This window comes from Bos indicus, chromosome 18 (genome assembly GCF_029378745.1).
Source record: "Bos indicus isolate NIAB-ARS_2022 breed Sahiwal x Tharparkar chromosome 18, NIAB-ARS_B.indTharparkar_mat_pri_1.0, whole genome shotgun sequence".
NCBI lineage: Eukaryota > Metazoa > Chordata > Mammalia > Artiodactyla > Bovidae > Bos > Bos indicus.
Window position 1 is genome coordinate 8,825,938 of NC_091777.1, and position 16,026 is coordinate 8,841,963.

Below are 16,026 nucleotides of genomic sequence, written 5' to 3' on the forward strand. Positions count from 1 at the left end.
CCATACATAACTACTGGAAAAACCATAGCTTTGACTAGACAGACCTTTGTCGGCAAAGTAATATCTCTGCTTTTTAATAAGCTGTCTAGGTTGGTCATGGATTTTCTCCCAAGGAACAAGCGTCTTTTAATTTCATGTCCCCATTTTGCAGACCAGAAAACTGACTCTCAGAGTAAAGAACTTTCCCCCGTACCTCAGGCAGAACTCAGCCCCCGGCCTGAGCCTTCTCTTTGTCCCTCTTAGCTCGAGACCATTGAGATCAGGCGTGACGGTTTTGGGTTGCCTCTGCCGGCGTCTCCTCTACCATGTGGGCCACTCAGATTTCACGGCGGTGAATGCACTCCAGGTCCCACCCCTGGATCTTCCTTGACCTTGCCCTGGGCCTGCCTGAGTGACTGGTGACACTTGCTCCCCAAAAGACCCCCTTCTCAGAAACACAGGACACTTTGCCCCTTTGATTCGAGCACACCTTCATTGCCTGCCTGGACACGAACATTGATGATCCACTGCAGGTGAATTAATTGGGGAGCTGGGTCCTTTTCCAGGGCACTCATAAATTAAGGCCCTTAGCAGCAGGAGCCATGGCTCCAGCCCAAGAGGAGGCAGCCTGGCGAGGCCTCGAGGCTCCCCGCACGAGGCCCGAGCGGATCAGATGCCTCTGAAGTCCTGTGAGCCCCAGATAAAGTTCTGAGTCAAATAAACAGTGGAGGCCCCTGTCGAGATGCTACCGCCTGAAGCCGAGCCCGGGAACTCCTTATTTGGGATAGAGAGTTCCCTTTCTCGAGCCCAAGGCAAACAGCCCTGTGCTGTCCTCTGCCTTTCAGGGGAGCGAAACTTGCTCTGGACGTCTCTCCCACCCAGCAGAAGAAGAGCAGCCTCGGTACTGTATTTGCATTTTTTAATTTATTTGTTGAGTCTACTGGGGGTGATTCCTCAAAGACAGCCTTTCCTGTTAGTGACGAACACACCCTGAGTTGAGTTGATAGTTATGAGGAAGCAGGACACGTCTCTGGGTATGCGAGAGCCTGGAGGCGGGGTGGGCTTTGATCCTGGGGACCGTGGAAGACCCTGTTGGACCGAGGGGGCCCTCTTGAGGGCAGACAGTAGACCCTGGAGAAGAGCTCCGTGACACAGAGTGCCTGGAAAGGGTCTGGCTGTCTGGTCAGGGGACGGCCCTGCCAGGGTCCCTGATGCTTGGCAGTCACAGCACCCGATGACCACTGCCCAAAAAGGCCACGCAAAGGAGTTGCCCAGAGCTCTGGCTGAGGTCAGGAGAGAAGACTTCCGTTTGCTTGATTTTCATTTTCTGAATGTACATTCTGCCTTTGCCCGGTGACATTTGAGGTGGCTTACGACAAGACTCAGCATGGGAAAATCTAATCGATGTGGGGCCACTTCCACCCACGGGGTGTGGATGCAGAGACCCATGTACAGCGTGATGCCCTTTGTGTAAAATGAAAGGAGGAACTGAACAACGAAGGCTGGGAGCAAAACCCAGCTCTCTGTACGTTTGCATCTGTTTGCGCGTGGCCAGGGAGGACGGTCGGAACTGATACCCCTGGGGGTTGACAGACTGGCCCATCGCCTGTTTGTTTGTTTTAAATAAGAGATTCAGGGGGACCCAGCCACCCCACCCCCAACCCCGGTCATGCTACAACAACAGAGCGTGGCCAGAAAAGCCTGCAATATTTATCACCTGGCCCCTTCCCAGAAAACGTTCGCCAACCACATGTCATGGTTTTGGCATGGGTGCTGGGGTAGGGTGCAGTGGGGGGCAGAGGTGAAGTTAAAAACAAGCCAGCCTGTATGATGTGGGCTGGATTCACGTACCCTTTTAAGGAGGGTAGGGTGTGCATTCAGGGAATCTGTGGAACGATGGATGCCAGCTCACGACCGTGCCGGCGGTGAGCGCTCCGTGAGCCTTCGTGCTCTGTAGCAGTCCCCTCCCAAACACCGCTCTGTCCGATTCTGGTTTTCCGGTCAGCGTCTTTATCATTTCAAAAACAAGGTGATCGACTGGAACAGTGAAAAATCAAGGAGAACACGATCTCTCAGATACTTTCCAGCTCCTTCTAAGAATGTGGGGTTCTGCCCGATTTTAAGGATTCTGTGAACAGGGACACCACCACCTCCGTGATCCCAGTTTCTGAAATCTTTGGGGGTGTTTCTCTTCACTGCTTTGAGGTTAAATGTACAGCACAGTTCTGGCTTCCTGCAGCAGTTTGAAACGTTTCATGAAGCCAAAGCTCTTCCTTGGCCCTGCACCCACCACCACCACCGTGGTCTTCCCCTGCCCACCCGCGTGTGTGCTCCTACACTTCACGTGACTCACTGGGCTGGAGTCCACGGCAGGGCTGCTGGCCGCGCTTCGTTCCTTTTACCTGCTGCTGGTGTGATCTTGCACGTGGCCATGGTTAGTTCAGGCATTTCCCTGTCAGCGGGCATGTAGGGGTTTCTCGTCACCTTTATTTTCTCTCCAGACTTAATTATCTTGAATCAATGCCCCACTGGCCCAATGGCTAGCATTTATTAAACACCTAGAAGGTTCAGCATGAAATCCCACATTTAATCTCGTCAGAGCTGCCAGAGGCAGGCACACCTCTTAGCCCCATTTTGCAGATGAGGAAACTAAGGTTCAGAGAGGTGGTGTGGTTTGCCTGAGGCTGCACAGCTCACAAGCAGCAGAACAGAAGTCTGAATGCAGAGATGCCCCACTCTGCACACACCTCAGGGCCAACGCAGGGGTGGGGCTGAGCCTGCCCCGTTGACTCCTCTGTGCCGAGGACCCCGAGTCAGCCCTGTGCCGAGGTCCTCCCGGGAGTTCCCTCTGCAGCTTCCCGGAGTGTCCAGCCCGCTCCTTGCGATGGCAGTGATGGTGCAGGCGCCCAGGTGCACAGGCGTCCCCGCCCAGCCTTCCTTGAGGCAGCACAGGACCAGAGCTCTGTGCTCAGGTCATCAGCTGGGGGTGGGCATCAACGAGAGAGCAAGGAAGAGACAGGGAGTCAGGCCTTTCCCAAGAGGAGAAAGTGAAAAGTGAAAGCGATAGTCGCTCAGTTGTGTCCAACTCTTTGTGACTCCAGGGACTGTAGCCCGTCAGACTCCTCTGTCCATGGAATCCTCCAGGCAAGATGCTGGAGTGGGTTGCCATTTCCTCCTCCGGGATATCTTCCTGACTCAGGGATCGAACCTGGGTCTCCTGCCTTGCAGTCAGATTCTTTACCATCTGAGCTACCAGGGAAGCTCAAGAAGAGACAACCCAGCAGATTCCAAGGGGAAGCTGGGAGAGGCTGCTGAGAGCAGGGGCCCTGGCTACCACCTCCGCATGAGAAAAGGATGGGAAGGGCCAGCTGAGACGGCAGAAGCAGGATGGCAGGGAGGCCAGGAGCCAGGCTCCCAGGGGCCTGCCTTGCTCTCACACTCGCCAGCTGTGTGAGTTTCCTGTGACAGAGAACCACAAACTGGGTGGCATCAGCACAAGTGTGCCATCTCTCGGGTGTCAGGGTGCGGGCAGGTGCCTTCCTGGCCTCTTGCAGCTTCTGGGGGCTGCCGTGCTGCTTGGCGTCCCTCTGCTGGTGGGAGCCTTTCTCCTGTCCCTGCTCCCGTCCTCACCTGACCTTCTCCCTGTGTGTGTCTTCCCCTGACCTTTTTACGAGGACCCACCCTGCTCCAGCATGACCTCATCTTCCCTTGATGGCGTCTGAAAAGACCTATTTCCAAAGAAGGTCACAGCCACAGACACCAGGGGCTAGGACTAGGACATACCACGTGGGGGACATAACCCGCAGGGCCAGCTGCGTGACCTCCGGCGAGGCCTTAACCCCTCCGTGCCCCCTTCCGTGTGTCACAGGAACCAGCGAGCGTGCCTGTGCCCTGGGGAGGAGCAGACCAGGCCCCGGGGTCGGTTTCACACAACTCTTATGTGCAAGCTGCTTCAAAGTGCAGACTCCCAGGCCTCATGGGCTCTACTGAGTTAGAACCTGCCTTTTAACAAGCCCCACTGCAGGTGGTTCCTGCGTTTGCAGTGGGCAGGGAGGGTTAAGGGTCTGGTGTGGTAGCTGATGACGGCCAACACATACCACTACGAACCAAGCTCGTGGCAGTGATGGGATTTCAGCTAAGCTATTTCAAATCCTAACAGATAATGCTTTAAAGTGCTGCACGCAGTATGCCAGCAAATTGAGAAAAGCAAGCTGTTTGTAGCTGTCTTTCTGATTCTGAATCTCCTCCCTTTGACAAATACTGAGAGCACCTTCCAGGTGTCCCCAGCAGTTCCACCACCACACAGAACAGTGAGGAGACAGACAGGGCTTGACCCTTTCCCCTGGAGTCAGAGCTGAGAGAGGAGAACAGCCACCGAGAAGTTTCTCAGTGCAGTCAGTCGGATCCATGGGTTGATTGGATTTTGCCAAGGGTGCAGCAGTCCCCAAGAGCTAAGTAGGATGTGGTACCCAGCTGCCAGTCTGGCACCATGACCAGTTCATCGCCTCACCAGCCAGATGCTTGGTTTCCCAGGCAACCAGCTGATGCTCTGGAGACGACAAGCGGGACACTGTGCCCGTGTGTCTGCTGTTTCCTTGGAAGCAGTAATGACTGCAGGGAGACCGCCTCCGGTGGCCACTCGGGGCAGAGTGCCAGGATCTCTCCCGCTCTCTTTCATACAGATTACCCAACTCCCCAGGCTTCCTGGGCAGATGTCAGCTAGGTGCCCAGCTGCAGCCAGTCTGCACCTGCCCCTGGGCTCAGCGCCTCAATTTGAAGGGCTTCTTGTTTGTTTCAGCAGGAGGCAGCAGCATCGATAGAGGCAGAGGAAGCACTCGGGTATGCCCCTCAGAGTGGCCTGGCAGTCGGGGACTCGGGATCCAAAGCTGGACCTGAGTCCAGCTCCAGCTCTGGCTCTTACCAGCTCCTCGACTTAACCTCTCTCAGCCTCAGTCTTCTTAACTGTAAAATGGAGCTAATCATGCCGTTCACATTGACATGATTGTCAGTGAAGTGGGTGTAACGGGAATGCCATTACAGGTGCTTTGCAGAAGAGGGGCTGATCTGCGGGGAGCCCTCCAAAAGCGATGACGGCTAGTGCTCTTGTGTCACTTGTCACAACCCATTATCCTGGCACATGGTGCGCCCTGGACAGGGCTGGCCAGTACTGCTGGGAACAGTGGCTCTGTTAGGGTGAGAAGGCCATGCCTTCCCCTCCAGCCGACGGGAGCCCCAGGTCTAGGCTCGAGTCTCGCTTTCTGTCTTTTCCTCTACTCCCTGCCCCTCGGTACTAGAGCCAAAGGCCCCACCCACTCAGAGTGTGTGTCCCGACTCCCATCCTGACAAACCCAAGTCCTGGAGGGTGTACCTTGATTCATCCGTCTGTCGGTTCTGCAGTAACAGTACGGTAACTGTATTGGCTAAGCTGGAGTCTCTGTGGAGTGTACGGGGGGTGCTGAGAGGGTATGGTGGTCCCAGGGTGGCGATCTAGACTTGGGCCCAGGTGGGCAGTCAGGAAGTGACACACGCGGGCCAGCCACAGGCCTGGGTTGATTCTGAAGGCAAAGGGATGGTGCTTCATGCAGAAAGGGTTTAACAGAGGCCATTCCGGAGGGCGAAAGAGAGGGTCAGAAACGCCCCCCACCCGGATGTCGGGGACCCCCACCCCCAGCCCAGAAGTGCAGGTGGTTGGCCACCTGGCACAGTCAGCGTGCACACTCACGGTGAGCTTGAGAAAAAGGAGGAGGTCAGAGGCCTGTCTAGGAATCAGGGACGCCAAGGAGGTCACCCACGTGGTCATTCTGCCCGGGAGTGCAGAAGACATCGGGGAGAGGCCTCTGTAGGCTTTGGAGGGGAGGCCCGCGGAGCCTGGGCAGGCGGTGGGTCAGGGTGCTGCTCACACACCGGCCCTGAGGGGTGGGAGGGGCAGCGAGCCCATGGCTGGTCCTCCGGGGCGGGGGTGACGAGGGGACACTTAAGACTTGAGGACAGCCTGCCCGGTAGAACTTTCTGCCACGCCGCACACATCCTCTGTTTGCAGTACCCATTGTGGCAGCCCCCAGCCCGGTGTGGCCTTGGAGACACTGAGTGCTCAGCTGTGTTTCCTTTTAATTTGTTTCAGCCTAAGTAGCCACACGCTTTTGAAAGCTGGTGGCTTTCGAGCTGGGCAGCACAGCTTCGGGACGTCCCCTGGCACAAAAGAAGTTGCAGAAGCCAGCCCAGCTCCAGCCTGGCTCCTCCCCCGCCCCCCCTTCCCGCCCCCCGCAGCGCCCCGGGCGGGGGAGCATGCGTGCTCCTGTGAGCCCAGCCTCGGAGGCTGCGGCAAGCGCCGGAGTGGCCACCCTGTCACTGGGAGGCGTGCTCCCAGCCCCTTCTGAGTCACGCCAAGGGGCGCCTCCCTGGTGACAGCTCGTCTCCCGCGAAGGCGCCGGCGGGCTCCGCTCTCCCAGACCGGAGGAGCCGGGCGTCTTGTTTGCCAGAGAGATGGCGGAGGTTGCCCAGGTAACGCCCCCTCCCTGATAAGCAGAGGGCGAGGACTGCGAGGACTGCAGTGGAGCTGCCGGCTCCGTGGTCTGGGTAGCTGGGAGCCTTCCTCGGCCGTGCCTGCTTTGGGTCACTCACCCTCGGGACTCGGGCGATAAGAATTAGAGCTGCTGTTCAGCCAGGAACAGGGCTGAGTGTTTGTATGTATTACCCTCTCATGGGCTGGGCATGGCAAGCCTCTGCTAGTGGTCGCTGTCATGGCACGCTGCAGACGAGGGCAGCAGGGTGTCGGTAAGCTCCGTGAGCACCGGGGTCTGTCTGCCTTGCTCCCCACGGGTAACGTGAGCACTTAACTCAGTCCTTGGCAGACCACACTAGATGGTGCCCAGCAGTATTGCTGGCTGGTTGGAAAGATGGATAACTCTTGGCTGGAGAGGATGGATGGGTGGATGGGTGGATGAATGGAGGAGTGAATAGGTGAACGGGTAGATGAAGCAGAGCTCAGATCTGAAGTCTGCTGATTGCAAAGCCTGCACTCCTAATCGCAAAGCCATACTACCTCTGACTTTGATACCTTCCATCTGCATGGGTGGGGATTTTTTTTTTTCTCATATACCTTAATTGAGGTGTAATGTACATGGCATAAGATTCAAAAATTCACCTGTTGTGAGTGAGGGATTCAGCGATTGTAGTAAATTTATAGTTGTGCAGCCGTCACAGTGCAGGTTTAGAATAGTTCCATCGTCTGCAAGACGTCTTCATATCTGTTTGCGGTTCTAGTCCCTGTTGCCACCTCCCAGCCCCAGGCACTTTCTGTCTCTATAAATGTGCCTTTTTCTAGACCTTTCATGTAAAAGGAGTCCTCCAGCATGTCTGTTGCGTCTGTCTGCTTTCACTTAGCATATTGGGGAGGTTCGGCTGTGTGGTAGCACATGTGAGAGGTTCCATCCTCTTTGCTGCCAACTACTATACCGTCGCGCAGAGACCACTTCTTGCATCTCCATTCATCAGCTAATGGACGTTCGGGTTGTTTCCGGTTTGGAGCTGTTATGAGCAATGCTGCTGTGCACGTTCATGTGTGTGTCTTTATGTAGAGTCTGTCTCTGTTTCTCTGGAGTAGATTTCTAGGAACAGAATTGCTAGGTCATATGATAAATTTACGTTTAACGACTTGAGGCACTGTCAAGCTGTTTTCCAGTGATGCTGTACTGATGCAGTGACAAGGGTCCCACTGAATCCACACCCTCGCAGCACGTGGTGGGACCTCTCGGTTCCGTCCAGCCTGGTGGGTGCGGAGCGGCGTCTCCACGTCGGAACCTGCGTCTCCCCGGCAGCCTCCCAGCTTGAGCTGCATATGCTCTGACCTCTCGGCTGGATGGGCTTTTGACCCTTTCCAGCCTCCTGGTTAGCAAACTTTTTCTTGAAAGGGCCAGATGGCAAATGTCTGGGGCTCTGCGGGCTGCATACGAGTCTGTGGCATATTCTTTTCTGTTTTTTTTTCTCCCCAACCCTTAAAAAAAAATAATGAGACCATTCTTGGCTTCCTTGCACAAAAATAAGCAGGGAGACAGCTCCGAGGCTCCTGTCAAAGGAACCCCTCGGCCCATGCACTCGAGACAGGGCAGGAGGTCGCCCACCCCTCTGGTGAAGAGGGCTTGGTGGAGGGGTCCCGCGCAGCAGGGCCCAGGGCCGGGCTGCCAGGAGCCTGGGAGTTCAGGTTCCAGAGGCGGCCCCAGCCCAGCCCCGCCATGATTCATCACCACATGAGCTCATCAGACTGGCTCCTGGGATGAAACGTGCCGTTTTGTCACCCGAGGCGGAGTGACCGGGCCCCTGGTCCTGCCTCCGCCCTGTGGCCGTGCCCTGCCAGGGCTCAGAGCCCCTTCTGGGAGCCCACTGCCGGTCCATACCCTGTAACCACAGCTGTCACAGCCACCCTGCCCACGGCTGCTCCCACGACCCCCAGAGCCCTGGAAATGTGTCCCAGCCCTCGTCCCAGGCCCCAAAGCATTCCTGATGGCTTCCTGACCGTGTCTCTAGTGAACCATCTGCTCTGGCCCTGACCTGTGTGATAAGACACCTCTCGGGTCCCTCAGAGCCCGTTCGTACTTGTGACTCTGCCACCTTTCTAGTTGTGTGACCTGGTGTGAGTCATGTCACCTCCTGGCTGCAGTAGCCACGTGTGTAAAGGGGCTACCAGAGCCCATGGTGGAAGCGGCAGGCCCCCTGTTTCTCGGCCTCACCCTGCCCTGAAGGCTGCTCCCTGTAAGCCCAGGCAATCCGCCCGCGGACGTGTCTACGGAAGCACCCTAGCCTGGGCACAGGGCAGCCAGGAGCCCAGGAAGCTGGTGGGTAGCAGCCCAGCCTCCTTGGCCCTTGGGTGCATTGGCGTGATCCGCCCTGGCCGTCTCGTCCCCGCAGGGGTGGCGATGCCGGCTGCCGGATCCTAACGCTCCACGATGCCCTGGTGACTTGCTGCCCGCTCCCCCCAGCCCCACTCCCTGCCTGCTCTCCTGCGCCCTCCATCACCTCCCAGGGCTCCTGGCAGGTCCCCGGCTCCTGGGATGACCGGGAGGGTGGCGTGAGCTGACACCCGGAAGTGCCCTGCACGGTGCCCAGCGGGTCACAGTACATGCTCATTAAACGTCAGCCCTCGTCAGCCCCTGGGAACTTCCAGCGGGGACGCCTCTCAGGCAGGGGCCTGTGGGAAAGCTGTTGTCCCCTGGTCCTTTGAGGGGGGCTGTGTCTGTGAGCCCGAGGCTGGGCGTGCCTGGGAGAGGGCTCGTGGGAAGCTGTGCAGGGGCCGAGGGCACCCGGAGGGCCCTCCCCCTGGGCCGTGTGTCCCGGAGCCTCGGCGACATCCAGGTGTGGGTACCCGGGGACGGAGGGAGCACGCTCACGGCCACCAACCCCCACGGGCCAAGTCTGAAGGAGAGCTGGCTGACCAGTGATCACTGAAGATTAACGATGGCTATTTCTAGGTGGTGGGATCTCTGAGGCCCTTTTTTCATTGATCCTTTTGTCTGTGTGTTTCAGCATGGTTTACATTTCTCACAGTGAGCATGCCCCGTTTTCACAAAAAGAATGAAGTCATTATCCTTTCCAAAATAAATAACCTGCAGCTGATTAGAAGAGAGGGCGCTTAAAGCCCAGGCCGTAGGCCCATCTAGAGTATACCATGGGAAGACCTGCCCATGCGTCCTTGTGGTTTTCTTTGGGGCTTAATATACGGCAAGTTTCTGCAGTCATCTCATGGTCATTTAAAAAATAAAGCAATTCTCTGGTCACAGAACCGACCCGCAACATCCAGGACTCAAAGGAGCATTCGTCTTTCAGGGCTGGGTCAAGTTCTTGCCTTGCAAAGTGTCTCTGCTGCCTGAGATTTCAGGCGCTGTGTGTCTGCTTGGACCTGGCTGTGCTCCTGGCTGACAGTCGCTGGGACTGAGGCTGGTCACCGTCCCAGGGAAGCCTCGGGAAGCTGGGTGCACCTCCTCACGAGAGAACGGGGTTTGGTGAACACTGCCAGTCACCGTCATCCCCATCTATGGTGTATGTACTGTTCAATAAACACCGCCCCCCCCACCACACACACACACACACACACACACGCTCACACACACACACATGCTCACACACACACACGCTCACACACACACACTCACACACACACACTCACGCACGCTGCCATGGTTTCTTCCGGCCCTTGTAGGATCTAACATGATTGACAAGTAAATGTCTCCACTCTCTTCTGTACCCGACTTGAGGAGAACTGTGCTGTCTTCACGGCAGCAGCTGGGGGTGTAGAGTAGAGGGAGGTGGGGGAGGTGGAGGGTGTGTGGAGAGAGAGGAAAGTGGGGAGACAGACCGCGTATGTACATGAGTGAGGGCTGGGATGAAGACGGGGAAGTACTCCCAGGTGTGCGTTCACTGAGTGGGGGATGGCGGTGGTGACGGGCGTGATTAGCAAGGAAGAGGCTCCAGAACACCGTGGCGTGTGAGAAAAAAACAAAAACGGGAGAAAGAAAATTAGGATGCTGTGATGTCTGGATCGCAGTGGCTCGTAGGTTTCATCCCTTTCAAGTTTCTCAGGAGACCAGCTGAGTGTCTGAGTTCCCTCTTTGTTCCGTGGTTGTGATCCTTGGACTGTGCTTCTGAGCACAACTCCGTCCAGAAAGGGGACCACGCGGGTCCAGGATTTATAAGGCTTATACAGTGGACGAGGCCACAGGCTGTTTTCACGTGTCATTTACAGAAGTGGAAACTGAGGCTCAGGAGGTGGAATGCGGGTCTGTCTGATTCCACAGTCTGCCTGGGGGTTTCCACCACGACGCCTCACTCAGCACCGTGCGCTACTCAGTCCAGTGTGGACTTTGTCCCCCAGATGTTCTGTTCTAGGCCCTGGGGTCCAAGACCCTTCATCCTTGTTAACTCAGAAACGCAGTGGTCAGGGAGACGCTGGAGGCCTGCGAGCTTGCCTCGGGGGCCAGCGTGAGACTCTCGCCGCCTCCTCCCCTTGTCCAGACTTTGGCTCGGAGGCTGTGACGTGTCACCCAGCTGGCTGCTGGTTCCGTGACTTTAAAATTAGGTTTTCCCCAGGGAGTGGGGCACTTAATGAAGGAGTTTATCCAGTTAGAAAGAGAGGCTCCCAGGCAAGCCGGGCGTCCGCGAGGCAGGCAGCTGCTGGGACTGCGGCCTTCAGAGAGGGCTTCTGTTTCCATGATGTCAGAGGGCGGAACCAGCCTGGCCCCTGCCCCAGCCGCTCCCCAGCTCTGGGTCCTGAGGCGATAAGGCACTGTCTTACTCCCCACTTGCAGTCTGAGGACCATTCTGGGCTCAGTCCCTGCCTGGCTGGAGCTGAATTCCAGGCGCCAAGCCTGTCTGTCTGGTTTCCCAGCTGCTCACACTCTCCAGGTGGCCTCGTAGGACCAGGGTGAGCAGAAACATTGCCTCCAACACAAAGAAAGTACCTTCCTGCTGTGATTGCATTGGAATACCTGGGGAACGAGTTTGGCATAAGATGCGATCTGAAGGATAACTATCTTCATCCTTTTCAAAAGGTCACTGGAAGCATAGTAGAAATGACTCTCCTAGTTGTCAGGAGGCCTGGCTGTCTGCAGCCGCAGCCTTCGACTTGGGGCAAGACTCTGTTCTTCCGGGATGGGATTCTGATGGGGAGGGAGGGAGGCGTCCACCCTGAAGCAGCGGAGTCACCGATTGTGTTGTGTATTTCGCCCACCCCCGGCCTGTCCATCACACGCGTGGGTCTCTTTCTCTCTCCCAACCAGAAAAAGATTTACAAATACAAGAAAGTCCTGAGTAACCCGAGCCGTTGGGAGGTCGTCCTGAAGGAGATCCGGACGCTGGTGGACATGGCTCTGACGTCCCCTCTGCAGGATGACTCCATCAACCAGGCCCCACTGGAAATCGTCTCGAAACTGCTCTCAGAGGTAAGGCCACCCCTTGGCCTGATCCCGCTCTGTGCCACCTGCCCCCACCCCAGCCCCTCCAACACTTGGAAGTTTTATTCCTTTACGGGGTCCACTGAGCACCACCCTGTGTCAAGCGGCAGATTGAATTCGAGTTTGTGTGTCTCCCCATCACGGGAGGAGGTGAGCCATCCCCCAGTGACATGAGGGAGCTGAGAAGGAGGTCAGGTCGAGGGGAGAGTGGTTGTCACCCCACCGTGCCCCAGGACCTGCTTTGGGACAGGACCTGGCAGGGGCTGGCCTTGGACCCGAGCTGGGCTGGCGGCCGCTGTCAGAATCCTCTCGTTCATCCTGGGTGGGAGTGCATCGTGCAGCCCCCAGACCGCCCTTCCTCCACCCCCTGCGCCGGCCGCCTCCCCACACCCAGCGTTGGGGTTCCGGGCAGACGTGGCTTCCTGGTCTTCTCAGCACCCACAGCCCACAGCCACACTGTTTAGCTCACACAGGGTTTGAAAAATCAAGAGGCTTTACCACAAAGTAGGACTTTGCAGGTCGTGTTTAGAAACGATCAGAATGCCTAGCAGCAGTTGGCAGCTGGCTGCGCAGCGCCACCCAGCCGAGCCTCCGGCTTCACCAGGCAGCCTCAGGCTGTGAGCATGTGCCGTGTGCCAGGCGTGGCCCTGGGCTCCTGGATAAAGGTGGTCGCCTCCCTCCCGGGGCAGGAAAGATGGCGGGACATGAGGCCTGATCTTAGCTGGTCTGCCCAATGGAGAGCAAGGGGCACTCGGGAGCGTCTCACTGTCCCCTCTGTCCCCGTGCTATTCTGAGTGCTTCACAGAGGTCAATGCTGCCCTCTTTCATTTGCTCCCTGGCCCCTGAGGGCTGCTGGGGTTGATGACTCCCGGTCTCAGCTATGCATGGCCACCAGAGTGGTCTCTCTGTCCCTCTTCCTTGGGAGTGGCCCTGGTTCCCTGGGTGGCTCCTCTGCAGCCCCCCAGACCCCGCACAAGGTCCCTGCTACCTAGAACCTCCGCTCTCTCCCAGGCACAGGCTGGTCACTGCGCATCGGTTCAGGAAACCGGCCCAAGCCTTCCACGCCTGCTGAAGAGAGAGGGTCCCCCACCCTGGGGGGAGGTGGGGGCGGGCAGTGAAAGGTGCATGGCAGAGATGGCTGTGGGCAGAGGGTGTGACCGTCCTCAGTCAGGTGGGAGGCCAGCCTCATCCCATGGGAGACTCAAGACTGCGACTCTGGAACAGATCACGGTCACAGTCTGGGATTTGAGGCCGGGCGCCGTCAGCCCAGCCTTGAGTCCAGGACTCCAGCGTGGTGGGTGGGGCCAGTTGGCAGGCCCAGGCTGGTTTTTCGCGGGCGAAAGCGGAGCGGCTCATCCTCAGGACGCACCTCTCATGTGCCAAGCAGGTGCCGTGCACACAGCTTTCCATCTAACACTCACATTCCCCCTGAGAGATGGGCCTCGCTGCCTCCATTTCACAGATGGGGAAACTGAGGCCCAGAGAGACCGTGTGACCTGCCGAGTAGGCCGTGGGGCTGGAAAGTCCACCCCGAAGGGCGGCCCGGCTCCCACCGCACAGTCGCTCTGACCACTTTGTCGGCCCCACTGGTCTCAGCCACCATCTCTAAGTCAGGCTTGTGGTCAGCGTGGTGGGGACGGTGGCAGGTGACCCTGTGACTGGCCTCTGCTGGGACTTCCTGCCCATCTCAGATGTGGTTCCCGTGGCCACAGTCTCACAGACTTCACATCACTTCTCAGGCTTTAGATCAAGGGTCTCAGAGTCAGCTGATCCCAAGAGCTAGGGTAGAGAGACGAAGGCATTTAAAGAAACAAAAATGGAAGAAGCTTGTATCTCCTCTGCACCTGCTGGGTGTCAGGCAGGGGGCCCATATTGTCCCCGATGTACTGATGAGAGCAGCCGTTGGCAAGGAACAGAGCTGGGGCTGCAGCCCAGACGGCGTCCCCTCCAGTGAGATTCACGCCTCTGCCAGTGACACCAAGGTTCTCTGAGCACATGCCCTGTGATGATCAGGGTGGCAGGCGTTTACACCAGCCCCTTTACATTTCTCCCAGCGACCCTGCACGGCAAGCACACGGAATCACAAATGGAGGCTCTGCGGGGTTAAGTCGGCTGCCCAGGGTCACTTGGATGAGGGGTGGGCAGGACCCAGGCCCAGGTCTGCCCCACTGTGAGGTGGATGGGATGTTACCTGAACTGGAGGAGGCTTTTTGGTGAGCGAGGGACCAGGCCCCTAGGGCAGCAGTGTGCGGAGTCGGCAAGTCGTGGCTCTACCCTCAGGAGCTCACGGGCCTTACACAAGGAGCTAGGTCTCCCAGTGTGTTGGGCTAAGATTAGCACCCGTTTCCTAGAATTAGGGATTGGATGTCCTCATGTGTACACAGAGCCTGGCTCTGTGCCTGATATACGGGGACCAGTTGATGAACAGTCACATTTCTCTCATGGTGGGAGATGGCTGAACTTGACCTTCAGCACCGTCAGCTGGATACGTAGAGGGGATGGCTGGAAAAGCAAGCTCTCCCCACTCCTTGCCCTTTTTTGTTTCGAGCATGTGGATTAGATTCTTTGTTCTATTTACTTAAGTTGCTGCCCAAACCTCCTCCTCCTAAGAGGCTCCAGGCATCATCACCAAATCGGCCCGAAGACGGGCAGGATCCCGAGAAGGGAGAACGAGGACGGGCTTGTGGAAGCCGGCGTCCCCTGCCTCCCGGGCTTTTGTTGGGTCGAGTGTGTGGAGTGCCCACTCTGTGTGGCATACAGTTGTTCCCTCCAACACAGTGGCTGTTAGTGAGCACTCCCCACCCAGGGTCAGGAGGAGCTTCAGTGGAGAGAAGGCTCCCTGAGAAGGGCAGGGGCTGTCACCGGCGACGGGGACCAAAGAGACACACCCGTGCCTGCGAGAGACTCTTGCTGGAATTATGCGCGGGGCGGTGAGGCCCGGTGGTCCCTTCAGTGTGCCCACAGCAGCCCAAAAGGGGGAACTGGCCCTTGTGTGGCCTAAGCCCTGCAGCTCAGTGGTGGGAGATGGGGGCTCAGGGACAGGGCAGACGGGGTCACAGCCCCACTCCACCCTGTCATCCCCACCACTGGGCGAGCCCCTGGCCGTAGGACCTGTCACGGGCGCAGGAAGCGGGTGGAAGGAGTGTTGCGGAGCCCTGACACAGCACCTGAGGCGTGGTGAGCAGAGCTGCGAAAGCCAGGCTTTTTACCTGACCTTGGCTGAGAAATGGCTGGTGGTTAAAAGTCTGCCATTCGTGGCTGCTCAGACTCCACCCACATCCACAGAAAGGAAAGGTGTTAGAATCCAAACAGCATCCCCCCTGCGTGGTCTGGACCCTGGGCACACAGGTCGGGTGGTTGCCATGGGAACTGGGATGCTCCCAGCGCTCACCCCGCCTCCCTTGGCAGCCAGCTGCCTGGACCAAAGCAGAAGGATAGCTCCTTTGCTTTTCCTTCGCTTTGGCTGGTGTAAACGCGTTCGATACCAGACACTCCTTAAACCTGTTCAGTCCGTGGGGCTCCTTCCAGAATCTGGGGACCGTGTTGGTCTTGCCATTTACTGCCCAGTGAGGAGGTGTGTTACGAACACCTGTTGGAGAGAGTTGACACCGGTGGAAGTCTGTGTCCACAGAGACGCTCAGAGCAGAACACACCAGGATGCTAGTGAAACAGACAAGACTCTTGTTTCGCTAAAGGAGACTGTCTCTTGTTTATTGCATATCTGTCCCTTTCCTCATTCACATCCTCTTTCTTATACACAGGATGGTGGTCACAGGCACCAGTTACGTAAGAAAATTCAGAGAGGGAGGAGAGGGGAAAAAAAACCTAAAAATTTAGCAAGTTTAATCCATTCCACTTAATACTTTTGCAGGTTGGTCACTAGAATTCTAACATAGCTAAACCATCTTGGGCCAACATCGTGGAACTCTAGTGTTCCCTGGGAACCTAGCTGGGGAGCCACTGAAATACTTCCCAAAGACTGGCTGACAGAGGGTTTTACGTGTTTATTATGCACCTGCCTCCAGGCTTCCAGGGGGCGTGTGTCGCCATGAAAAGGGCCAAGCACAGGTTTAAGCCCAAAGTGGACCCCATCCGTGGACGAAGA

General features: G+C 57.2%; 1 protein-coding gene across 2 annotated transcripts in view; it reads left to right on the plus strand.

The window, feature by feature from the left end:
• CMIP (c-Maf inducing protein) overlaps window positions 1-16,026 on the plus strand; it is a 212,795-nt gene that overhangs the window by 152,284 nt on the left and 44,485 nt on the right. The window contains exons 1-2 of one of the 2 annotated variants that reach the window (XM_019979609.2): window positions 6,330-6,480; window positions 11,748-11,909. In XM_019979609.2, the coding sequence (XP_019835168.1) occupies window positions 6,463-6,480; window positions 11,748-11,909 (180 nt within the window). In that variant the 5' untranslated portion in view covers window positions 6,330-6,462. Of the gene's footprint in view, window positions 1-6,329; window positions 6,481-11,747; window positions 11,910-16,026 lie in introns of those variants that run through there. The other variant, XM_070770369.1, reaches the window with a different exon arrangement.